Source organism: Rhineura floridana, chromosome 16 (assembly GCF_030035675.1).
Source record: "Rhineura floridana isolate rRhiFlo1 chromosome 16, rRhiFlo1.hap2, whole genome shotgun sequence".
Classification (NCBI taxonomy): Eukaryota; Metazoa; Chordata; class Lepidosauria; order Squamata; family Rhineuridae; genus Rhineura; species Rhineura floridana.
Window position 1 is genome coordinate 29,490,150 of NC_084495.1, and position 26,691 is coordinate 29,516,840.

The 26,691-nt window shown below is 44.8% G+C and overlaps 1 protein-coding gene across 2 annotated transcripts in view; it reads left to right on the top strand.

Moving 5' to 3' along the window:
- The window catches only part of IL1RAPL2 (interleukin 1 receptor accessory protein like 2), a 515,439-nt gene that overhangs the window by 452,445 nt on the left and 36,303 nt on the right, over positions 1-26,691 (top strand). For both annotated transcript variants that reach the window (XM_061598749.1, XM_061598748.1), the window contains one exon: positions 22,354-22,483. In XM_061598749.1, the coding sequence (XP_061454733.1) occupies positions 22,354-22,483 (130 nt within the window). The remainder of the gene's footprint in view (positions 1-22,353; positions 22,484-26,691) is intronic.

The window sequence follows — 26,691 nt, forward strand, 5'->3', positions numbered from 1 at the left end:
GGCATAATCTTTCATGGACTCAGCATTTCATCAGACATATAGTGGCTCACAGTGAGACCCTCAACATGTCTACTCAGAAGTTTGCATCATTGAATTGAAGGGGGCTCACTCCCAGGTAAATGGGGTTAGGACTGCAGCCTCATCCTTTAGCACCGAGAGCAAAAGACTAAAGCCATATGTGCAAAGTAGAATGTCCTCTTCATACATTTTAAATAATGCTCAGATTGAGGGGAGAGGGATTTCTAGTGGCAACCAGGAATACCTGTATGCATGCAGAAGGCAAACTGCATTTACCAGTGCATAAACAATGTCCATAAGGACTGTGGACCCTGGATATCTGCAGGACAATCTGACAAAAGGCATAGCCACAATGTGCCTTTAATACTTCGCATTGATGCAACCCACAATGGCCTTTTGAGCTTAGGGAAAACCTTGGGGGGGGAAGCATACAAAGCAGTTTGTGTTTTTATAGGGCTTATAAATGCTTAGTAAAACAGTAAAGATTCAACAGCAGTGAAAATGTCTCAATTTCCCATTTGAATCATATTGGTCTACAGGGGGCCATATCCTGTGGTGTAGCCACCTGCCGTTTTACACATTTCCAAGCCCTCTTCCCACCCACCCCAAACTGGCCCTCAAATTGGCTCTGGCATGCCTTTTATTCTTGTATGCATTATACCATTTTGACAACCAGTGCAACTTCATGCGGCTTCACTAGCATCCATTTCTGTTAGGCTGCTTGGTGGGTGTATGAGAGAAAGAGAGAGAGATCAAGCCCAGTGTCTGCAGAAGGGAGGCACATCTCCGCAATTCCACCAATATGAATCCCTCTGCCTCATCCCTCTGGCTTGTGTTAAGAGCCCAGCATCATACAGAGCATCTCTCAAACACAGAAATCAAATGTACTCCTGGAAGTTCAAGAAGGTACAGAAACCAAGATAATATTTTTCTCATAGAATTGTACAAATCAGTTAAAGCAAAACAGGATAGTCCCTGCCCTCAGGCTTGCAACACAAAAGGCATGACACAAAAGGAAAATGGATAGGGAAGGGGAAAAGGAACAAATTCAGGTGCCCGTTCTCAGTTGCCAGTTGGGATGGAGGAGAAATTCAGTTAAGTTCCCATATAAAGGCAAACCTACCAAACACGTACTTTCCAATAGTAGCTGGTGATTCCATGTCAGTGGGGCAGTGGAATCCGCTCTGGGTTTTAGTCCGAACTTTCAAGGAGCTGTCCAAGGTGGTGAAACCTTTTCCCAAAAATGGTTTCAGCACCTTGGACAGCTTCGCAAAAGTTCAGCCTGAAACCCGGAGTGCACTGACATGGAGCCACCAGCCACCACTGGTACTTTCCAAAACAATACACAAACTGAAAGATAGCAGTTCTTCAAAATTTGCCCTTCTCCAATTTTTTGCAGTGCAGTTCACCATTCAGTGTGAACTGAATCAAATTTCTCCCCCATCTCCCTGTGATTATCAAACATGCTTTTCCTTCTTCATCAGAGTGGGCTGCAGAGAAGGAAATGAGGACATGTCAGTGGAGTCTTTTTCCGTCTGTTTTGGCAGATGAACTTAAAGAACCCACCTGGTCTTTTCAGTGCTCTTGAATTGCAGATTCAGACCCCCACCTCCAGCTCCAGTGATCATGTTTGAAATGGAGAAGCTGCTTTGTGCAGTGCAAGTAGCCTATGGCAGTCAGCTGCTGAGATGACACTGCACGGAGATGGAGGGCAAGAGAAAAGAAAGCATGTTTCAAAAAGTGAAATGACAAGGTTTTGTTGGTGACTTGTGATCTAGAGAAAGGAAATCTGCACACACACCCCACACAGACATCATTTTTATAATATACAGAGGGCATTAAAAGGCTACGCAAGAATGTCTATTGAGACCTCCAAAAGGATGCACTGGAACAGACAGGCATCCACTCTTGACAAATTTAAACTCAACGAGAAACCTCAGAAACGTGCTGGGCTTTTTTATTCACGAGTATATGTGTTCTCGGAGAAGGAAGATGGGTTAAGTAAGGGGTGTATTTCCACACATGGTGTTGGAAAGGGTTTGGTCACAAGTACTAAATCTAGGAAGGGGCCACAGCTCAGTGGCAGAGCACATACTTTTACTTGCAGAGGGTCCCAGATTCAATTCCTTTTAAGGTCTACAACAGACCTCTGCCTGTCATCCTGGAGAGACACTGCCAGCCAGTGTTGACCATACAAAGCTAGATGGATTGATGATCTGACTCGGTATAAGGCACCTTCCTGTGTTCCAGTTCCAAAGCCAGCAGCACATGTGCATGGAGGGGTTGGCAATGTATTCATCCATCCCATGTCTCCATAAGAAAAAAAAGATATGGGTACTCACAAGCACGCACCCTAAGGGAGCACACTAGTATTGGCTGAGCATAATCAACAGGGCTACCGTTGACGATGTAGGTGGAAAGTAGCTCTCTTTCAGGATATGTTCCTGATTGTCTGGTTAAATAACTGGCCACCCCACCCCAGTAAATCTCATTGAAATCCCTTTTGTTTTTCCAAGGTGGTATATAAATGTAGGTTAACAACAACCTGTTAGAGCCATCACCTGTTGGAGAACAGGCACAGCAAATAAGGTTATATTGTCAATAGCCACCATGACTTCCTCCTGAATCAGAAGAGCCATGCCTGTGAATTCCAGTTGGTGCAGAGCAACAGCAGAGGAGGGCTCTGGCCTCCCATAAGCATCTGACTGGCCGCAGTCAGAAACAGGATGCTGGACTGGACAAGTCTTTGGTCTAATCCAACAAAACTCTTCTTATGTTTATATGAGTCTATGACAGGGGTCACCAACATGGTGCCTATGGGCTCAATGGCACCCTTGAGGTCTTCCCCAATTGCCCACAAAGCCTCTGAGCCCCCCCCCCCCAAGTCACTGCTCCCTTGGTCATAAGGCAGTGAGAGTGGTTGCCTTTTTCTCCCTCGAAAATTAGATAGGAATCAGGGAGGAAGCTGGAAATTTGACACTCGTTCACACTTTCTCTTTCAGCTCTATCTGCTTGTCAAGGCTCAGATTTCCTCTACTGGATATGTTTTTGCCCAGATTCCTTAACAAAGTGAACTCTCTGTGTACATGCTTTTTCTTTTTCTGTCTCTTGGGGGGGCCGGAGGTGTCATCCAGGAGAAAGAAATGGCCAGAGGAGGTCGCACCAATGGTACTCACTCAAAAATCTGAATGTGCCCATGGGCCTAAAAAGGTTGGCAACCCCTGTCTATGACCTATATGGCATGACCCTGCAGCAATACCCTGCCCCTTAGTTTGAGCACTGGAGCTAAAATTAAAGCATCAGTAGCCTCCCTTTAAAAAGTGGCACATAGACTCAGGGCTAGATGGGTAGAAATGCCCATTTAACCTCAAAAACACCTGGAACTGACATCAAGTCTATGAACCACTTCCTTATTTTAGCACAGGGTGCTTTCCAACCTCGCGATTCCCTCCTCAGGAGTATTACATCCAAGTAGCTTAGGATATATATATAATATGGATTTTATATACATGTACTATATATACCATAGCATAGCTTGAAATGCTGGCTTAGCTTGTGATGCAAAATGTTGTTGAGTTGCAGCAAAAAATTACCATAGTCACCTGCTTGAATACAGGTAGGTAGACATTGTTACTATTGAATGCTGCTCCACCCTGGATTAGGTTGTAAATGACAGCTATTTTGCAGAGCCGTTAATCAGCACTATGTTACAGACCTCAGAAGCTATTGCACATTTGTAGACAATGAATGAAATGGTTGTTTAACTGTAGGTACAGAATTGTTCTGACAGCCTGCAGTGTGGCAGTGCAGCATTATGTAACTTTATGCTCCTGATTGCTCCAATTTAGCCCTTATTGGTTTCTTTATGGCACTCAGATTACATTTGTGCTTTAGCTTTTTTCTCCTCCATTAGTATTTTTCCCCCTTATTAGAAATCTTGGACGAAAAGTCACGCCTGGTGCTCAAGCCCAGTATTAATCCTCTGTGTTGTTTTTCTCTCCATCTTACACCCCCACCCACCAAAACTGATGATGATGGTGATGATGATGATAATGAGACGCATACCATGCAGTGAGATTTTGGGAAGTGATTTTACTTGTAATCCTTACTAAAGAATGGCAAGCATGAATGTAGGATAATATTAACATTTGCATTTATAGGCAGAGCAGCAAGAAATTACCTCTCTTTTTTGCATTTTTCACTGAGGCAAGGTGTGGTTTGCTCTTCCACTTTTTTCTTTAAAATAACACCTTGTTCTCACCTCTGTCAGCAGCTGAGAGCTCACACCCACCAGTGGAGGCTGATCCATTAGGGCAAATGGAGCCCTGCTCCACCAACCACAGCCTGCCTCTTAGGTAGTCCCCACCTGCCTTCTTACTTTCAACCAGTCCAGGAGGTGGCCTTGACAGCCAGTCTCCTCCCTCCTCCCCCTCCTTAGTGCCAGTGTGATGCCCTTGCAGAACTCAGCAGGGAGGAGGAAGATGGGGACAAACCTAGAATGAGCTGGCTCCACCTGTCATTGGCTCTGGATCTGTCTGTCATTGGCTAAGGCTGCAGACACACTAGCTGCTTCAAAAGCAGCCAAGCCATTTTCTCTGGCTTCAGTTTAAAACCCATTTGCCCTCTCCCTTCTGATCTCAGATTTTTTAGGACCGCCCACAGGAAAGTGTTGGGCCAATCACTACCTCTGCCTGACCTACAACAAAGCATTTTCATTGGACGCACCTCGGAGTGGCAATGAGTTGATCTATCAAACAGTTTTTATTTCAGCTTCGACCCGATTTCACAGAGAAGAGTACTGGAGCTGCATTTCCCCATGTTTTGGAATAAATATGGGTGGAGCTTGACTTCAGAAAATGGAGGTGGAAGCCAGTAAAGCCACAAGTGTGTCTCTATCAGATTCCACCTATGGCCTTCCACTCTACCAGTCTCAATGAACACCATCCACTATTGACACACACCAGACTGCATGCTACAAGACCCGTGGCCTTTATGAAAACTATCCAAGTCGACTTCTGAACAGAAATGAAAGTATTTCCATGTGTAGTGGGTATGGGGTTCCAGAAAGCAAGTCCTTTCTTCACTTGTCCAAGAGTATAGTGAGAATTTTTAGGAGTTTGACCATCCACCTCCCAACCAATTAATTGATTACATATAAGTAAACCTCAAAAGAAGCCTTAAACAACTTGGAACCAGATAACCTAACAGACTGCCTTGCTCCATAGATCTCTGCCCAGCAATTGGTGGGGCACTGTTAACACTACTGCCTACCCCAGAGGTACACTTAGTTTGTACTTGAAACTGGCTTTTAGTGTTGCAGCTCCAGCCCTCTGGAATTGGTTTCCAGTTGAGATTAGACAGGTGCCTAGTGTCTTGGTATTTAGGTGTCCGTTGAAGATGTTTTTGCTTAAGAAGGGTTTCCCTGAAGTGTGGCCCAGCCAATTGATGGAATGTTAATTGCAGAACTGTAGAATGTTTTTATTGATTTGAGAGATTTTTTAAATGGTTTTATTGTTTTCAAATTTTATATCTTTCTTGTTTTATCTTTACAGTACACCACTCTGATAGCTTCTGGCACTGAGCCAGTTTATAAATCTGTAAAATAAATACATACGCACAGGCACACATACAGGTGTCTTTTTTAAGATGAATTGTAACTTTAATAATAATAATAATAATAATAAAAGCAACCACTAATGGTTAGGACAATGTTGCCATAGTCACCATAATCATAATAATTCCTTCTAATATCAAGCTTTATGATCCCATAAACTGGGATGCCAATCAGTTTGGTGGCAAAATTGATCCATCCATGGATAAGGTAGTGGTTGCTGCATGCTTAAGGCACTTTCCAAGTATGCAGATATATTTTAGTTTGTAAATTAAAAGAAAAGCCCCACACTCACATAAAACATGCTTAATAGCCTCTGGGAACCATGGAATGTTGAAGATGTCGGGAGGGAGGGGGAACTAGAGCCCCCAACAGCTCACATCATCCTTGAAAAAGAAATCAGGTCAGGGGATGTGTGCCTTTAAAAAGCTCTCCTCCCCTACATTATATGAGGTGGTTTCAGGAAGGGTAAAGAAAATGCCCCTTTCTTCTTCCTCTCTCCCAAAACCTGCTCCCTCCAACAAGCAAACACATACTAACTTAAGAACATAAGCCCTGCTAGGCCAGGCCAAAGGCCCACCTAGGCCAGCATCCTGTTCTCACAGTGGCAAACCAGATGGCCCAATGGGAAACCCACAAGCCAAACCTCAGTGTAAGCATTCTGCACATTTGTGAGACCCTCAGCAAATGGTATTCAGAGGCATACTGCTTCCGACTGAGGAGCTAGAACATAGTGATCAAAGGTAGTAGCCACTGATTAGATAGATAGATAGATAGATAGATAGATAGATAGATAGATAGATAGATAGATAGATAGATAGATAGATAGATAGATAGATAGATAGATAGATAGATAGATAGATAGATAGATATGAGCTCTTTAACACTTTAGAATGTAGTGGGGAAAGGTTTCAGGATGGTGAGAAAGAAACAATATTGGGGTTTTTCCCCCTTCTTCCACACATGAAAGCTGGTTCCTCTCTCTTCTCTTGTCTAGACTTGCCCCTAGCAATGCAGTGTCTTTCCTTCCTCCATCCTCTACTGAAGGGACAGGGATGTGTGACCAACCAGATGCTGCTGGATGATACCTCCCATCATCCCTAGCCACTAGACATGCTGGCTGGTGTTGATGGGATTTGGAGTCCACCAACATATGGAATCCCCATGCCTGCTCTACTATTTCCAGTCAAAGGTCACTAATTCTGCCTCCCTTTGATACAAAAGATTCTAGAGTTATATCGCTCTCAGAACGTGCATTATAGTTAACATCCCTTTCCTTCTGTCTCTGTTTTTTAAGAAAAGGTCTATTCTTTGCTAACAACCCCTCCCTTAATGTACAGTACCCAATGTGTCCCCAAGACACAGCCAGATCAGTTCAGCCAAAGTCGTCAGACAGTACCTCTGCGTTAATGGATCAAATAGCTTTCTGAAATGGAACCAAGAGTTCACACGGAGTTCTCCACAACAGAGAGGGAAAATATTGCTTTTCCATTGTGCTGTGCTTTGGGTTCTTCTTTTCCTTCAGACTCTTATCTTTTTGAGGCAGACATTTGAGTTGCCGGCACTTAGTGCTGCACCAAAGACAGAAGCTTGCCAGTTTTTGCATCTGCAGTGCAGGGTGATTTTCTGGTCTGAACATGCTGGCTCTATCAACTGGATCTCATGCGGCACTGATGGGTTGACTCAGGACCAGCGCAAGAAAAATGGCTACCTACCCACTTGCATGTATTCTGAAAAGAAGGCCATTGCCAAGTCAGTCCTGCGGATGTTAGCAGAGGCTAATTCTTGTCTCCATGTCACCAGCTGATTGCTAAAGACTGGAGGTCAATTAATAAACCTACTGCAGAGGCAGAACTGCTGGTGGAAGGGACAAAGGCATAGGCTGTAGTGAATGTGCAGGGACAGGCCGGGGTGAAACTAAAGAGCATCGATGGAACAGAAATAGTTTGGCCGCTGGTTAAGGGGCAATCAATGACTGTTTTCATTGGACAAGTTCACAGCTATAAAAGAGTCTGTGGGTGCTATATACCCAGCTGATAAAGAGTGCTGCATCAATAAAGCCCATCCAGGGTAGGCTAGGGATGACGGTGGTCTGCATTACATTACCATACAGCAAAAATGCAAGCCTTATACAGTCATCCAATGAATACATGTGCATATATTTGGATGGGGGTAGGATTGCACCTGTTCTCCATGCTGCTGACATGCAGCTGATATCTGAACAGAGCCCACATACACAAGTACAGCTTGTCCTCTCCCATCAGCCCAATCCAGTGGCCATGCTGGCTGGGGCTGATGGGAGATGTAGTTCAAAGAAGTAACTTTTCCAAGCTCTGGACAAATGTATGGAGGATAAAGCTGTCAGTGGCTACTAGCCACAATGGCTATGTTTTCTCTCCAGTATGTCTGAATGCCAGTTGCTGGGAATCACATGTGGGGAGAGTGCTGTTGCATTCAGGTCCTGCTTGCTGGCTTCCCATAGGCATCTGTTTTCCCACTATGAGAACAGGGTGCTGGACAAGAGGGACCACTGGCCTGATCCAGAAAGGCTCTTCTTATGTTCTAACACAGTGCATAATTAAAGTAAATAAATAAAATAATTCAACATAATTCAACATCTCCACTCCCACAAGATGTCATGACGACCACCGGTTTGGATGGCTTTAAAAGAGGGTTCGGCACATTCATGGAGGACAAGGCCACCAATGGCTTACCAGCCACAATGGCTCTGTTCTTCCTCTGCTGTCAGAGACAGGATGCCCCTGGGACAGAATAGGAGGCAGGATTCCAAGTTCCCACACATGCAGTCACGGATGATCTACCCAGGACTGCAGCAGTGACACAGTAGCCGTTGTTGTTGGGGTTGCCACTTGCGTCTTTTCCTTCCCTTCCATCAACCATCACCAATGGTGGTTTGGGCTACTCTTGAAGCTTCTGTGTTGATTACTTTCGCTTTCAGCCAATTCTGACGCAAATCCCTCTCTGCAGTGACCTTCTGGACCTGCTGAGATGAGGGGCCTGCTTGACAACTTAATTGAAGCAAAAGGCTGCCTCCGACACAAGGCTCTGAGATAGGTTTTTTTCCTCTCCTCCACCCCCCACTTCCTTCTTGCCTGTGATGTGCCTGGAATCATTCCGTCAACAGATTTGCCAGACAGAGAGAAGGATCTTGCACACATTCTTAGGAAGAGAGGAAGCTGCCTTGTACTGAGTCAGACCATTGGTTCGTCTAGCTCAGCATCTTCTACACTCCGGGGTTTCAGGCAGGAGACATTCAGAGAGGAGATTCTCCCGGCCCTACCTGGAGTTGCCGGGGATTGAGCTTAGGACCTCCTATATGCAAAGCAGATGCTCTGTCACTGAGCTATGGCCCCTCCCCTTCATTTCAGCTGTATAATTTCTTTTCTTTTTATTTGACAGCAGGGGTGTAGTTGTCTGGGGTGGGACTAGGTTCCCAGCAGGGTCCCTATGTCTCTAGTGTTCTATCAGCCAGCCAGCATGAAAGGGCCGCTAGGAAGAGTCTTCTGACTTGCTACCTTGTCCTTTCCTGCTGATTGGAGCCAATCAGAGTGAAAGGAGGTGAATCAGCCACTGAGAAGACTCTTCTCAGTAGCTAACATTCTCCCTTTTCGTGCTGATTGCCTCCTGTGGACATCTGTTGTTGTGGGAGAAGGCACACATAGGAAGGACTGAGGAATGTGGAGATGACAATGGAGAGTAAGCAAGTGAGTGAGGGGTGTGGCTGGGAGGGGGCGTGGCATGACGATCATGAAGAGACCCTGCTCTTCTAAATTTGCCACTGCACTATTGTTTAAGAGGGAGCCCTTCTACTGCCATTGTTAAACAACTGGGAGTCAGAAATCCTTGCCAGTCTACCACAAATCACACAGAGATCTGCTAGTAGTTCCAGCTCTACTTTCTGTCCCTTCCTGGCTTCAGGCGGGTCATGTGGCAGACACAGCTCTGTCCGCTAACACCTTGCTGCTGCCCTGCCACCCAGCATTCACCATCTGAGGCAACGTCTTCACTCTGCTTAATGATCGAGCCAGTCATGTCCTTGTAGATGACTGCAGAATGGATGGAAATGGAACACCAGCCTTCAGTAGAGAGGCATTTTTGAACCCAAAGGGAACAAGAGCGAACATCTATCAATGGCAGCTAGCCATGAGGGGTACGTTTTACCTCCACAGTAGGGGGCAGCATGCTGGAAACGGCAGGAGAGGAATCATAGAATAGCAGAGTTGGAAGGGGCCTATAAGGCCATCATGTCCAACCCCCTGCGCAATGCAGGAATCCAAATCAAAGCATTCCTGACAGATGGCTGTCCAGCTGCCTCTTGAATGCCTCCAGTGTCGGAGAGCCCACTACCTCTCTAGGTAATTGATTCCATTGTTGTATGGCTCTAACAGTTAGGAAGTTTTTCCTGATGTCCAGTGGAAATCTGGCGTCCTGCAACTTGAGCCCATTACTCCATGTCTTGCACTCTCGGACAATCGAGAAGAGATCCCGACCCTCCTCTATGTGACAACCTTTCATGGAGAGTGCTGTTGTGCTCAGGTTCTGTTTGCGGGCTCCCCATTGGGGCACTTCGCTGGCCACCCTGAGGACAGGATGCTGGACTAGATGGGCCACTGGACTGATCCAGCAGGCTCATCTTATGTTCTTAGGAAGAAACAGAGCTTGGAAAAGTTACTTTTTTGAACTACAACTCCCATCAACCCCAGCCAGCATGTCTACTGGATTGGGCTGATGGGAGTTGTAGTTCAAAAAAGTAACTTTTCCAAGCTCTGTGAAGGAAGCACAATGGCTGCAACTGAAGAAAATAAGCAGACAAAAATATTGTCCTAGCCAGTCTCCTGCAGTTCCACCTCACTCCAACTATTGCCCAGTCTCAGAGACACCATCTTGGGCAAGAGGTAATTAATGAGAGCTACCCCTGCTTAGGTTCGAACACAGACAGTCAAAAACAAGACCAGAAATGTGTGTGTAATTGTCTGACAGCTTGGCAGGAGCAAATGGTAGCCATGACTGGGTGGCATGACGATTTGATTGGCTGAGGCATCGTGGGGCATGAGAAGGCCTTTCTTCCTTTGGCAAATCTCATTGTGAAGTGCTTGTTACTGCTTGGAATGTCAATGTTCCCTTCCATGCATCAAGCGCTGCTCATAATAAACACACGTACACACACACTGTTGGGTGGAAAGCAGCCTGACAGGCCTCTCAATATTTTCCTAGATAGAGCTGAAAATTTCTCAGAAGAAAAATCTCTACGAAAATTTCTGAAAATGGTCTTCCCAACAAAAACAGAGACACACAAAAACCCAGAGGGTCACATTACAGAATATTCTCTTCTTCTTCACCGTTTCTGATGTGATGGCCACCCTTTCCCCTCTGCAATGCCCCAGAATGACTTTAGGTCTGGGGCATTGTGGGGGATGAGGAACACAGTTGCTGCCAATATAGCAGCAGCAGCAACAAAAGCTAAGAAAAAGGAAAGAAAAAGAATAAGATAAATTAATAGAGGATAAGGCTATCAATGACCACTAGCCATGATGGCTATGTTCTACCCCCTCTGCTTGTCAATATGTCTCTGAAGACCAGTTGCAGGAAATCACTGGAGGGGAGAGTCCTCTTGCACTCAGGTTCTGCTTGTGGGCTTCTATGGGCATCTGGTTGGCCACTGTGAGAACAAGATGTTGGACTAGATGGGCTGTTAGCCTATTCCAGCAGAACTCTTATGTCCTTGAACAAGTTATATCACTGTGGCTGCTGATGGGAAGGCCTGTTCCCACGAAACTGGGGGAGAATTTCTTCTCTCCCTGGGAAACACTCAGCAAAATGGCACACACACTTTTGCTACTTGCAAATAAGGTGGAGAACTTCGGGTGGCCATTTTCACTCAGCTCTAGTTGCTAAACAAGCCACTTCATCCTTACCCTTGCTAAAATGTTGAAAATATGCTCTGTACTGTTGAAGGCACAACCATCCAATCCTTCTCTGAATCCAAAAGCTGGTGCATGAGTCTGCACTTTGATAAGCTGGCAAATAGCAAAGGAAGTAGCTGGAATGTGCAACCCTGCTCACTCCACTTTTGGTATCTTTCCAGTGATCTGTGGCTGACCTATAATCCCATTCAATCTGTGTTTTTGGTTGACTCACAGTGTGTGTGTGTGGGGGGTGACTCTTTTGTGCCAAAGGGAAGAAGACAGATGGACTGCATGGTCTCTTTAGATGCTTATCAAGAAAAGGCTTTGGTCCAAAGGATGAGGATGTCAGCCTTGCAGTGGAGTAACATTTGGATGACCTAGTCTCCCTGCATCTCACCCTGATATTGCTTCTTTTAAATATAAAGTTGGCCCTACTTCTTCCTCAGAAGCCCTCTCTTCTCACATGCAATACATCATAGCAGAGAGCCACTTGAGACTTCATCTCTGGAAGGCTGCTTTGCCCGTTACAAACTTGTAAGGTGTACACTACGATGATTGTGTACCAGCGCATCTAACACAGGCTTAGTCAACTTTGGGGGGGAGGGGATTCAGGGTCACGTGTGTTGATTTGTACACGTGTTGTAAGTCAGTTGGAGACTTAATCAAGCCTAATCATTATAGTACAGCAATACGTCACTTAACAGAAACTTGGGTACCAGAGGTAGGAATAACAGAAAGAATTGATAGGTTCCTACACCACAAAAAAGAAGAGCAGTTCAACATATTTCAGCAAACTTTACATTCCAAACTAACAATATGCCTGTCTGAAATGAAACAATCAGGACAGCCTTGCATACAGGCCACTTGAAGGCTTTGTACACTCGAGGAGGCAGGCAAGGGGCAGCCGCTGCCACCACCCTGTGATTGGTTTCTCTCCTCCCCCCACCGCCATCCTCCTCTACACTCGAGCAAACACGTCTGCAGTAAACAGTGCGTCCAGGGCACCCGAAGTACTGTTTACTGCGGAGGTGTCTGTGCCACCTGGCAAGGAGCGCCATTCCAGCCACATGTGAGAGAGCTGCCTGCAGCAGCCGCAATCCAGGAGACAAGGAGCCACATTCTGACTACTGTATGTCAAGAGCAGAGCTTGGAAAAGTTACTTTTTTGAACTACAACTCCCATCAGCCCAATCCACTGGCCATGCTGGCTGAGGCTGATGGGAGTTGTAGTTCAAAAAAGTAACTTTTCCAAGCTCTGAGTGTGTGCCCTCCATGCCCCCACACCCAAAAAGGACTTTGTTAAAAGGAGCTTTTTTCCTGGAAGATTCATTAACTGAGGTATCACTGCAGCAGCAGTAGTAGTAGCAGCAGCAGCAGCAGCATTGCCTTTCAGGGACATGTTACAGGCCACATAGCAGTGGGGGCCAAAGCAAAAAAAAAGAGAGCAAACAGAACACCTCTTTTTTCTCTCCTCTCTTTCCTTCTCTTTCTCCTCTCTCCACTTCATTGACCATCATCCATTTCTTCTCTCTCACCCACGCTCACATCCATTCTCACTCCTGCAAAATCTCAGCCTCCAAGAGGTCTTCTGTATCTTTAAAAGCTGTGCAGGGGGAAGGGAGAATTCCACCTTGTGGTTTTTCCCATTACAGTGTTGCAAGAACACCTGCGCTTGGCTGACTTCCTCTTCTAAAGATACAGGATCAGTCCAGGCCATGGACCTGGCAACCCTAATTCACACCAGCGTGATTTTGTGATTTTGGCAAGCAGATTCCCCTCATATCATGATGGTTTTCATGAACACATGCATTTTTATGCACACTTTCCCTGAATATACACATTTTTGTACACTTTGGGGGGACGTTGGAGAAGAGCATTTCAAAATTCAGAAAAGTGCAAATTTCGAAGGATGGCTGTGTTTTGGATTGCATATTTTTTCAGGAAGAGTGAATTAAGGCAGGCTTCCATTAAAAGGTGAAAAGAACCAAATTTCTCCTCTAAACCCTCTCCTGGAGAGCTGGTATGATTCAGTGCAGACAATACTGGACTAAAATAGCAATAGCTGAGTGGCAGAACATCTGATTTGCATGCAGAAGGTCCCCAGTTCAATCCTCAGCATCTCCAGGCAGGGCTGGGAATGTCTCCTGTCTGAAATCCTGGAGAGCTGCTGCCAGTCAGTGTACACAATACTGAGCTAGATGGGCCCATGGTCTGACTCGGTATAAGGCCACTTCCTGTTTCTTACCAAATGTTGAAGGCAAGCGAGAGGAGACAGCTGTCTCCAATTCCTTCTGCCTCTGAGGTTCCAATTGGCCACTGCAGGATGCAGAAGGCTAGGCTAGATGGATTCTTGGTTTCATTCAACATAGACTGTTTTTACTGTATTGTATGTATGCATGAATGAATTGCTGGATTCGTATTCCACTTTTTCTTCAAGGAGCTCAAGGCAGCATACATGGTGCTACCCCTCCCCATATTAAGCTCACAACAACACTATGAGGTAGGTTAGGCTGGAGAGTTTGTGAATGGGCCAATGACACCCAATTAGCTTTATGGCCAAGTGGAAATCTGAACCCTGGCCTCCCAGGTCCAACATCCTAACCACTACACCACACTGGCTCTGATACTCCATACTGGCTCTCTTTTGGGGCCCAAGAGCCTTCAGGGCTTCTTTTTTCCACATTAAATATGTTCATTATGCACATTAAACAATGTGTTGCCTAGCCACCAGAAAGCACAGGTCATAGCAGGACAAGCAGGTGCAAGCTATTTTGCATTGCTTTCCCTTGCCAAAAACCTGTGCATGCTTATAGTTAAAGAGCGACTGCTTTGGAGTGTGAATGTCGGGGATAGGGGGAGAAAGTTAGTATGCAAGCAAATGTACAGGTTCATAACATAATCCCCATCATATACCGGCAGATTCTTCTTCGCACTCATTAGGACAGCTGCCAAAAGTATTGTTTCCTTGAAGCTACCTCATATGACGTTTGAAATACGGGCTAGTGTTTGGTGGCCGCTTTTATTATAAATACCACTTGGCTGAGCTTAGGAAGAAGAAAAGAGCCACTGAGCATCTCGCAGAAATATTCTTAAGTGTTGCTAAACTGATTTAACAAGGCCGGAAGGCAGAAGAACAAGTCTCTTTCATCTGGAAATGCTTTTATTAGAGTAATTGGTACTGTGGTGCAGAACTGGTCTCTCAGTTTTATCCATTTGCAGGGAAATTCTTGCAGCTGAATTTTATATCTGATGGATTTGTTTTGTTGTCTTTGGAGTTGATATGGATGGTTTTGTTGTTTTTAAAATTTGTTGAACTGATTTTGTTTTTAGAACTCATATTTGTGTGTTTTATTCTGTTTTTATCTTGCACCCTGCTTTGGTAGCTTTATGCTGTAAAGCGGTCTATAAATTCATCATCATCATCCCAAATTCATTCATTGTAGGAGGGAAAGGTTAGGTCACACTCATTGGGCAGTTCAAATCTTGCTCCATAACACTATGTGGATTTCAGCTCCCAACTTACCCCTAATCTGCAACATGGGGGAAATAATACTGCCCTACCTTACAGGGTCATTGTAAGGAATCCTGTAAAAAAACATATGATAAACTTGTGCTCTTAAGCGCTAAGTGAATGATCCAGATTACTGTTCTGCTTGTGAGTACAGCCTGATCTAGAGATGTATTATCTTTTCATTTCCTCCCCACTAGGAATGGCAAAAAAATTTAGCTGAGTTTGCATTTAAAGGCAAATCTATCCAGTTTGCACTTTCTGAAAAAAATATGGGAGCTGAAACACAGCCATCCTGCAAAATTCACATTTCTCACACTAAAAATGCTAAAAGATTTTCATGAGGATTTTTTTTAAAAAAAATTGCAAATTGCTGCAGAAATGTGGATAACTGAATTTAAGAATGCGAAAATGAGAAAATGAGAGAAGCAAAACTGAGAGATCCTTCCATTCCCCGCCCCGACATTCTATTCTCACAACAACCCTGTGTGGTAGGTTACACTGAGAATGTGTGTGGCTGACCCAGGATCACACAATAAGTGTCATGGTCGACGGTAGTTTAGAGCTTAAGTCTGGCTCCCTGTTAAAGACGAACACTCTAACCTCTTCACCACGCTGGCTCAGTTCTCAAAATTGCCAAATCGTTTGCCTTCAGTGGAAGGGCAGTAGAAGGAGGCATGGCTAGAGCAGTGAGTCACGTAAGAGGTATTGGAGTTTGGTATCTATTGTAGTGGAGTGCAGAAGTGAATAGTCTGGTAAGACTGTTGGTTGAAAAAATAAAGAAGCTTAAGGTTTATTACTACTGGGAAATAAAGTCATTCTGACTACAGACACATATGGGTCCATTGTAGAGCCGTGAGGCTTGCACTCACAGGCACTATCTCTGACTGACTAGGAAGGAAGGAAGTAAAACCTGAGAAAAAACTAACAAGTAGTTACTAAAGAAGGAATCAGCAAGGGAGGAAAATATTGCCTTTCTGTCTATCGCCCCACCACCACCACCACCAGTTCAGGTTACTTCTTACAAGCGTTGGTGCTTTACTCCCAAGAAGAGGTACATCCACTGATGGGCACTTTGGCTTTTCATCATTTGATTTGTTTCTTGTGGCACATCGTTTTGGAATTACTGAGTTCAACAAGGAGGGGAAATGTTGTGTTCCACATTGCTCAGGTTTGTTTTTTCCCCTTGTGGAGATCATAGTTTATTCTGGCATCCAAGAGGAATGAGGGTAACATGTAAGCAAGTAGTTGCCTTTCCCTCACCACCCTCCTTCCTATACAGATCTCATCCCAATTTTTGCTCATGGCACAGAAATGTGGAACAAGCCTACACAAGCAGGCAAGAACATCTGAGGTTCTGTGAAACCAAGGAAAAGATTGAGTGGAAACAAATCCTATGAGGAAAAAGTGATCCGCGATATGTGGATAATAATGCCAGTCTAACTTACAGGGTTGTTGTGATGCAGCCTGAGAAAAATGCATGATGCAATTGAAATGTGCTCTTAAGTGTCTTTAGCCTGGAGAAGGGACAGCTATAAAGAGACATGGGAGCACTCTTCAAATACCTGAAGGGCTGTCACACGGAAGAGGACAAAGACAACTTGCTCTCTGCTGCTCTACCTAACGGCAGGGCTGGCATCAAAGGATGGCATAGCCAGGCTCCTGCTGAGGACTCGCAGCTCAGAAGGGGACTCACTGACCAGATCCCCTTGAACCCCCTCCTCCTTTTCACCACTGCATCCTGCTTGTTCAGCTGCCTCTGGGAGAGGGTGAGGAAGTGAGCCATGGTGTGAGAAGAAGGAAGAGGAGGAGCTGGTCCTACCTGACTTGCTCATTGGCTCTTTCTGGTAGCAAGGCTTTAAGTTGCAGAAGAGCAGATCTTGGGTGACCATTAGGAGAAACCTCTGGAGGGTCAGAGCAGTTCAACAATGGCACCAGTTACCTAGAGAGGTAGAGGCCTCTCCCTGAAGTCTTCAAGAAGAGGCTGGATAGGCATCTGCTGAGGCTGCCCTGGCTGTGGATTTCCTGCATCAAGAAGGAAGTTGGACTAGGTGGCCTACAAGTCCTAGGTGGCCTATGATAATTTAATCCTTTTATTAGCCAATGAAAACTCATATAATTAATTGATTAAGATTTCTATAACTAGAATCCAGCAGCAATAATAATAATAATTTATTTTTACAAAAGGTAATAGCAATAATAATTTTAATATAGTTAAACAGCTTATATTTTGCAAAGCAGAAATTACCTGTCAACATCTGTGATTAATAGGCCGCTTTTCCATGCAGCTTTCTAAACCTACCCAGCAGAGAGGCAGCCCGCTGCAACGTACTTTGTCTGAGCACCTTGGACAAAAAGGATTGTTCTAGGATTGCAAGGGCACCCTCTAGCGTTAAACATCTGCCATACCTTATCCTTATACATTTAAGAGGATCTTTTTTTGCAGAAATTTCTAATATTATGTGTACATAGCGCAGTGCTGAGTGAAATAAGTGAAAGACAAGTCCCCCACTTCTGGGGACTTACAGACTGCATTCAGACATGGGGTTTATTGCATTAGTTTTACTTATTAGAATGGTAGTGCTTCTGTCCCAATTTCATTACACTGTCCCAAGTGTAATTGAATCAGAATTGGTCTTATATGATCTGTTTGCATTCCAGGGGTGAGGAAGGATTGAGGCAGAAGTGGATGGAACCATGGAATAGATTCCAATGCCCCACCGTCATGGAGCCACCAGCCACCATTGTTTCTACACATGCACACACAGAGCTCCAATCAGGCAAGCCAGAGGCATGGCCACAGTGCAAGGACACAGCCAGGCAAAAGCACTCAAGAAAGGTGCAGAGCAAGTTCAGTGAGAGCTGTGGTGTGAGAAAGGGGACATGTACTTGGGGAAAGTCCTGAGGGTCAGGCCGAGAGGCCCAGAGGGCCATCTTCAGATGCCAGGCCTGAGGTTCTCCACCCTGATCTGCCAAACACAATGTATGAATATTATTTGACATCACTTGTCAAAAAGTGAAAATGGAAAACGTACCTGCAGCCCTCCGGAGACACATTGTCAGGTTTTTTTTATGGATTATGTGAGTTAACAATAGCTTAGCTATAGATGCTATAAGTAATATAATATTTATAAGATTACTTCCAACCCTGCCTCAGGCCTCAGCTAAGACTCTTCCCAAAATCAGCAGAGGATTTTCCCTCCATCCAAGGCCTGCCGTAAAAGGTCCCCAAACTCCACCTTCACATGGATGCCAGTTTGACTGCACTCCCTTTCCTTTGCATTTCTCATGAACTACGCCGGCATGCCCTGTGCAAAAAGCCACACAAACCCATAGTGCAAGTGCCCCCGCCAAAGCGCACATAATGCAATCAAGCTATCAGAAGTCATTCCAGCCAGTCAGGAAGCACGTCGCAATCTTATCAGCAGAAAGTTTGCAACAAACAAGTCTGACTAACAGAACAGAAGAAGGAAAGCCAAAGAGGGCATTTTGTAGCTTGGAATCTGGGGGCCTTTCATGTAACAAGGTGACCCGACTTGAAAGTGGAGAATTAATGATGCTCTAACACTTTGCTTAGTCCCACCTTTCCTTTTTGCCACTTGAAATATCCTGTTAAACCTTAATGTGTCAAGAATACGGTGCCTCTGCTCTCGCCTTCTCTCCGATGCATCTTTAACTTTTGGACTAAACTTGTGATGGCCAAAAGGGACATCGATCTGAGATGATGTGGGACGTGTTTTGTAGGCTTTGATGCTTAATTAGATAAACCAAGGGAAATATTGAAAGGAAAGTAATTAAAACCAGAGTGCTTCAGAGTGCTTTCCTCTAATACACAATGCAATTAAACTGCATGTGAAACCTTGGACAGATTCCCCCAAGAGCTAAGTCAGAGGACCTTTGTCAAAGCAGCATTTGCCAGTTTTAAAATGGCCCCAGTTCATCCCACAGATTGAGCATTATGTGCGTGCCCTTTCTCTTTTCCCCATCTCTGTTAAGTACAGTGACAGAAGCTACTTTGTGCAGGAAGTCATCTTCCCCAGGCAAAGAAAAGCAAAGAAAAGTACGTGCAAAGAAAAGCAAGGGGTTTCCTTTCTTGCCCCAGTTCATCTTAGGCCCCATTTGCAGTATACAGATGCAGGTGCATTAACAGAAGTATAGTTTCCAAATCACACAAAGTATTGGTTCCCCTCTGTTCAGGATGGGTTAGGCCTCATCTTGGGTTCTGCTTCCAGTTCTGGACACCTCACTTTAAAAAGGATGCAGACAAACTGGAACAGGTTCAGAGGTGGGCGACAAGGATGATCAAGGGACTGGAAGCAAAGCCCTATGAGGAGAGACTGAAAGAACTGGGCATGTTTAGCCTTGAGAAGAGAAAACTGGGGGGAGATAGCGTAGCACTCTTCGAGTACTTGAAAGGTTGTCATACAGGGAAGGGCCAGGATCTCTTCTCGATCATCCCAGAGTGCAGGACGTGGAGTAATGGGCTAAAGTTACAGGAAGCCAGATTTTGGCTGAACATCGGGAAAAACTTCCTAACTGTTAGAGTGGTAAGATAATGGAACCAATGACCTAGGGAGGTGGTGGGCTCTCCAACACTGGAGGCATTCCAGAGGCAGCTGGACAGCCACTTGTCAGGTCTGCTTTAATTTGGATTCCTGCATTGAGCAGGGTGTTTGGACTCGATCCCTGCCTACTATTCTATGATTCTACATTTAAAGCACTATTATACCACTTTAACAGTCATGGCTTTCCCCCCAAAAATTCTGGGAGTTGTGGTTTGTTAAGGACTCTGAGATTTGTTAGGAGATCCCTGTTTCCATTGACAAATCTACAGTTCTCAGATTAGTTGACCAATCAGTCCCTCTTCCCAGGGAACTCTGGGAATTGTAGGGGAATTGGGGTTTCCTAACAACTCTCAGCATCTTTCACAAATTACACTGCCCAGGATTCTTTGCGGGAAGCCATGACAGTTTAAAGTGGTATCATTCTGCTTTAAATGTATAGTGCACCAGTAACAGATTTCTCTCTGAAGCATGGGTTTCACTGGCAATTTCCCTGATTTAATTCCAGGCAGTGTTTGAGGAACAATTAAAACAAATTTGCAGTAAACTGAGAATTCTGGGATGAACCCAACGAGAGTTAGTAATCAGATAATTCCCCTATCATCTTCCACAATTTCCTTTCCCTCTTCCAGCTAGTAACTGACACAGTTCCCACAACAACCCCCTGTTACTCCATGTTCCCCGCAAGTCCCCCCGTTTGAAATCCCTTACCCCAATAAATCTCCCCAATTCCCTCTGTTCACAAACTCCAAGCATGGTTCAAAACACAAGCATCGCTTTTCTTACAAAGTGTTTTCGGTGCATTTCACAGCTGAGCCTGAACCAGGTTTACTCAGCAGTGCTTCTCTCTGGGTAAAAATTGATAAGATTGGTCTGTTTACTCCCTCCCCCCTTTTAAATCCAGCATTTAATTACCATACAAGGAAGGGAATTGGAGCTCCGTGTTGTGAATTTGTCTGCTTAACAAACCAGAAGAACCACTCCTAGAGCAGTTTGGTTTGAAACTTCATTATTTTATTGATATAATGGTTTTTGGGTTTTTGGGTTTTTGTTATTTCTTCTAACAGCATGAATCCCTTCGGGAAATTTTCTCAGCATTAGACGTCTCTCTGGAATATTTTCATTTCCTATCATTTGTGGGTTTGGTTTTTTTTCTTTTTAAGGAAACCTTGCTGGGTCATTTAATAGGAGGCCTGCAGCCCACGCTGTTTGACTAATACTTACTTCCCAGCATGATACACTATAGAAAGGGCAGATGCTGTCAATACTGATTGACCACAATTCAGGGTTGGTTTTGTCCCTCCTTTCTGACATTGCTATAAGTGTCTTTTTCTATTAAAGTCAACAAAGAGCTGTGCACACACAAGCACTTGTAAAACATTGCTAAAAAGAGTTGCTAAAAGGAGGCTTGCTTCCCAGCAGGTGCACACAGGACTACAACCCTTAAATAGATGTTCTCTGTCACTTTGAGGTGGAGGGCAATGATGGTGGTGATGATGATGATATTACATTTCATTACAATTGTATCCCACCTCTCCTCCAAGGAGCTCAAGGTGATGCACATGGTTCTGCTCCCTCTCCATTTTATCCTCACAACAACCCTGTGAGGTAGCTTAGGCTGAGAGATTGTGACTGGCCCAAGGTCAGAGCTTGGAAAAGTTACTTTTTTGAACTACAACTCCCATCAGCCCCAGCCAGCATGACCACTGGATTGGGCTGATGGGAGTTGTAGTTCAAAAAAGTAACTTTTCCAAGCTCTGGCTTCATGCCTGAGTGGGGAACTGAACCCTGGTCTCTCAGGTCCTACTCTAACCACTACATCACACTGCCTCAGATTATGGAGCAAGAACTTAGGAGATGTCACAAAATATCATTTACCTGTCCATGTTGCCTTCTTACTTTACACCAGGGGTGGAGGAACCTCAGGCTTGGAGGCCAAATGTGGTCCTCTAGGCTTCTCTGTCTGGCCCTCAGGATGCTCCTTAGACCACACACCCCTTCCCTAGCCACACCATCTCCTGGCCCTCTTTCACAACATTCTTGAGTGTTTTTGACTGATTGGAATGTGTTCCTGAACTCTGATCATGCCCCTTGTTTGCTTGGATGCAGGACAGAGAGGGTATGTGAATGTGTGTAGAAAGTCGTCTCCTGTACAATAGGGATGGGATCCATTGGCCAGTGCCAGATCCAAAGCATTCTCTTGACCTAAAAGACCAGTATCGATTCAAGTTCATTCTTTGTCCGCTTTTCCCCTCACAAAAATATTGATATTAATATTGACATTTTGAAAGGAAATATAAATGAAATTATCCTTTTTAATATCAATATTTTAGAGGCAGGTTTTTTAAAAAACTAAATCAGTTTTTGAAAATAGCCACAGAAGATCGCTATATAAAAAGCCATTCCACAATGATAGATTGATGGAAAAATTAGTACCAAGTCCCAATTGGAGAGAACTCTAGCACACTTCTACTGGACAAAGATAAACATTGGTTGCTCTGCCAACTTTTGCCTCTGGATCCACCCACCCCTGACATGTAGCCCCCAGAAGGTTGCCCAGAAAGGAATGTAGCCCTCGGGATGAAAAAGGTTCCTTGAGTTAAAAAAAATCCAAACCCTCAGCACTATCTCTCCGCCCCAAAATGGATTCAAAAACCTTTTAGAAGCAAAGGTTCTCTCATCCCAACAACTATTCAACTAACTTCCCTGCTTTTTGTCTTTTTCTCAGGTCAGCCACTAACAGTTGCCTGCAAAGCCTTTTTTGGGTTTAGTGGAGAGTCTGGTCCTATGATCTACTGGACGCGAGGAGAGAGATTTATTGAAGAACTTGAAAATCACATTAAAGAAGGGGAAATCAGGTACATAACAACTTATCCCATCCACCACCACCTCATCCAGCATCACCCCAACATAAAAAAACTCTGTGAGTCTCAAAATGGTTGGCTTAATACGTTGCTCATGTTGAACAGAGAATTGGTTCTTTGCCCAGACATTGGTTGATGGATAGCTTACACCTACCATCATTTTGGCCTTGTTCCTGAAGAAATCGTACCGATACAGTGGCTGCTCTTGTTCTGCAAAGATGTCTCTGGAGTCCTTTTGCTACAGCCAATGTTTCTCTACATGGGTTAGGGAGATTTGTGTAGCATTTAGACCTAACAATAACATAAGCTGCTGTTGTCCTCTGCCATGACACTTGGGAAGCGTTCTTGATTTCCCAGTATCAATGTAAGCTGAAAGACGGATGGCCTCCTATGAGGGAAATGTATCTTCAGTTGCCCCTGAACGAAACCTGCCATCCATGCGCCATATTAACCAATTGTGTACCCATCTCATACTGTATTCTCTGTGTTTTTCATGCCTACTAATGCTGTTGGGTATGCCATTAACTGGTATCTAATAATACCCTGCTGCTCGGGTGACGAATGTCTCTTGTTTTTCTGGAACAACTATGATCTCTGCAGTTTCAGAATGGCCCTCTCATATTTTCTCACCCAGGGCAAAGATGTCATTGCAAAGCCAGTTTGGAAGCAAAGAGAGATGGCATGTCGGACCTTAGCCAAGCTCACGGGTGTTGCCATAGCTGGGGGGGGGGGTCTGGTTGTGTGTCAGTTAACCAAGCATTCACAAGGCCACAGGCAGTTGATGTCTCAAAGATAGGAGAGGATGAGAAATTGGGGGGGAGGCATTTTCATGAGAAACAAGCTAATACACATATCTCAAACCAAACAGGTTTGAGATGCAAACAGGAACACAGCTATCCTTGGAAATGTGCACTTCTCCAAATTTTGCGATGCAGTCCTCCAACCGCATTAAAATGCATGAAAAATGTGCATAAAAGTACATACAAAATAACATGCAAAAATTCATTACGTTAGAGAAAATTGCTTGCAGAAAATTGCATGGTGGTAAAAAAATGTGTTGATTAGAAAGAAATCTGCACTAAAATGCTGATGAATTTTCAAGAGGATTTTTTATTACAAAAAAACACGCAAATTGCAGCAGAAATATGGAGAACTGAATTTAAGATTGGAAAAATGAGAAACGCAGAGAACTGAAATGGATGGATTCATCCATCCCTCAAAGCAGACTGGTGGTCAGGATCCAGAGGAGGCAGCAAACAACTGACAAGACAAAAACAGGGGTGGAAAAACGTTCTGCTCAGGAGGCCCCTTGGAATGAATGGACCTAAGATAGTCATTCATTTTGGTGGGTCTACTCTGAGTAGAACTAGCATCAGCTACAACCTTGGATCTGGCCAGTTGACTAAATCCTCACCTCCCCCATCCCCTGCTGGCCAAGTCTGGCTGATGGATGGGTCCAGCCAGCTGTCAATCACATGATGTCACAATGATATGAGGTGACTTGTTTTTACCCTTGCAGTGGGCAAGCCACGAAGATTTGCTAATACTTGGTGCTTGCAAAGCACTTTGAATGGGGCTTGAGGGGCTACAAGCCCTCTTTTTGACCCAGCTGTATCATGTATGACATCAGAGATAAAGCAGGAAGAATCTGCTTCCTGCCCTCTTCCTCAACCTGACACCAAGACAGTGGCCAGAACGTTGTAACAGGATGTTTCTTACCTTGAGTAGTGACTGGACCCCTGAACCATTTCCCCCCGCTCTTGCACCTAGGCACATACCGTGGAACAAACTCCCAGCCTTAGAGCAGGGATGGGGAAGCAGTGGCCCTCCAGGCATTGTTGGATTGCATCTCTCACCGTTCCCAACCAAAGGTCCATGTTGGCTGGGGCCAATGGGAGTTGCAGTGTCAGAACAGCTGGAGGGTCCTGCTCCAGGGGAACGACTGTTTTGTCATGAGCAGCCGGCAGGAAGGCATGGAGGACTGGAGAGGAGGAAGGAGTGGATCCAGCAGGAGTGGGGGAGGTTTAGGGAGATCCAGGGGGATCTGTGGCTTTGGAAAAGGAACAGTCAGGGTGGTATTCAGCTAAATAATGGTGTGAGCAGGACAATTTCCGCTTGCGCAATGGGGATTTCTCTCTTCTCTTCCCCCTGCACACACCCCGTGCTATCCCCAAATCTGCTTCAGGAGGTTATGTTATGGTATGGTATGGTATGGTATGGTATGGTATGGTATGGTATGGTATGGTATGGTATGGTATGGTTTATTTCTAGGCCACCGTTTGGCCAAAAAGGCCCCCAAGGCAGCTTACACATAAATAGAAAAACACAATTACAAAATACAAATAAAAATGTAATTTACAAAAATTCAAGCCAACAAAATCCTAGCATTTCTAAAAAGCAACAACGGCTAAAAACCAAAAGCATTCATCTTCCTGGTAAAGAACAGGTTGGGGGGAAACTCAGAACAGATTTGGGAGGACGTGGGGAAGGAGAGAGAGAAAAGGTTCCGTTGCGCAAGGAGAAATCCTTGCACTGGTGGAACATTTGCATTTTTTGCTCTGTTGAATACAACCCTTACCTTTTTTTTGTGCTGGCAGGTCATGAGCAGAGGAAATAAAGGCATATCAGAAGGCACTCCGGGGGGGGGAGGTCTTGTGTGAGGAGCCTGGAACTGCCTGAGAAGGATCTGGGGCCACTAGCATGAGCCTTTCCTCCGCTTCCAACCTGTTCTCCCTGAAAGGAACCCCTGGCTCTGGGTGAACACTCCATCTCAGCTTGATTCCCTTCCCCTTTTTTGGTCCTCCCAGCTGTTAAAGTGACAGCAAAGCCAGCAGCCTGCCTTGCTAGTGGCGCAGAGGCAAAGCAGCCGGCCTTTAAGAGAAGGGGTCCTGTCTGAATTGCCAGCCTCTAGCAAGATGTGGGATGAACTCTGACTCTTTCCCGATAAGGTGAGGTGCAGAGGGTCTGCTGCAGAAAGGAATGACAGGTGAGGGGAGGGGTTGGAGGACAGAAGAGGGAAGAATGAAAGTCCTTGCCAGGTGGGTTTTTAAGAGCGGTAATAAAAACATTGTGTAAATCAAACCAGACTTCTTAAACAAGAAATAATAGGCTTTAAGTCTGCCTTGAGGATTGTGAATTGTGTCTGATTGGGAAAGGAACCTGCAACGAATTTCTATACTGATGTTTTTGCAGTAGTAGAGGAAAATGTTCAATTTCGGGTTTTGCTGCATATAAATCACCCTATCAGTCGCTAATGTTCCCCTTTCTTTAAATGAGCCCATGAAACAGTATAAAACTTCTCAAGAGGCCTGCCCAGAAAACTCTATTAAATTGTCTATCCCTCCCCATGCATCCGCACACACACACCACGTTTCCTGTTTATTATTTTGAAGATAAGAAAAATGTGGTTCATATTAGATGCTTGAAGGGTGAGAATGGAGGCACTTTAAATGAAACCCTCATTTTACCCCTCTCTGATTAATTTGCCTCTTTGCACTCTCACTCACATGAGATAATGAGGGGAATATTGAAACTTCGACAGCGTGAGGAATTATAGGAAGGAGAAAGGCGAGGATGCAGCAATACTGATCACTGCTGATTCTATAGATGGAGTGTTAAATTCTGAGCAGAAGCAACGCTTCCATTCAAAACTTTTGGATACAAGTATGAAATCTGCATATCAAACTATTCCAAAATCTGTGTGACTCGGTCACCAGGGGGGTGGAGGGAATCAAGATTGTAAAGGGTCTTATGTAACAGGTAGAAAGTTGAAATTTGGTGCACATGTAAAATCTACCATGCTGTCATTACTAGCAGCATTTGAAAACAAGACTCATCAACCTTTTCACAATTGGCTGGGATCCAAAGAATATGTGCCTGAGGCAGCTCTGTGATTGTGTTTCTAAGGCTGGCCTTATGATTCATGCATTGGTAACCTCAGGACTGGATTATTGTAAGGCTGCCCATTATCTGATCTGAAGCTCTGGCTGGTGCAAAATGCTGTGGCTAGACTGTTGATCGGGACAGACTACTGCCAGCCCATAACTCTGGTGCTTAAAAGCTTGCGCAAGCTCCCCATATGTTACCAAGCCAAGTTCAAGGTTTCTGTATGAATTTACAAGGCCCTTAACAGACTGTCAGTATGCTTCTGAACACCATTTGGTGGAAACCACAGGAGGGGAGAGTGGCCTTGCACTCAGGTC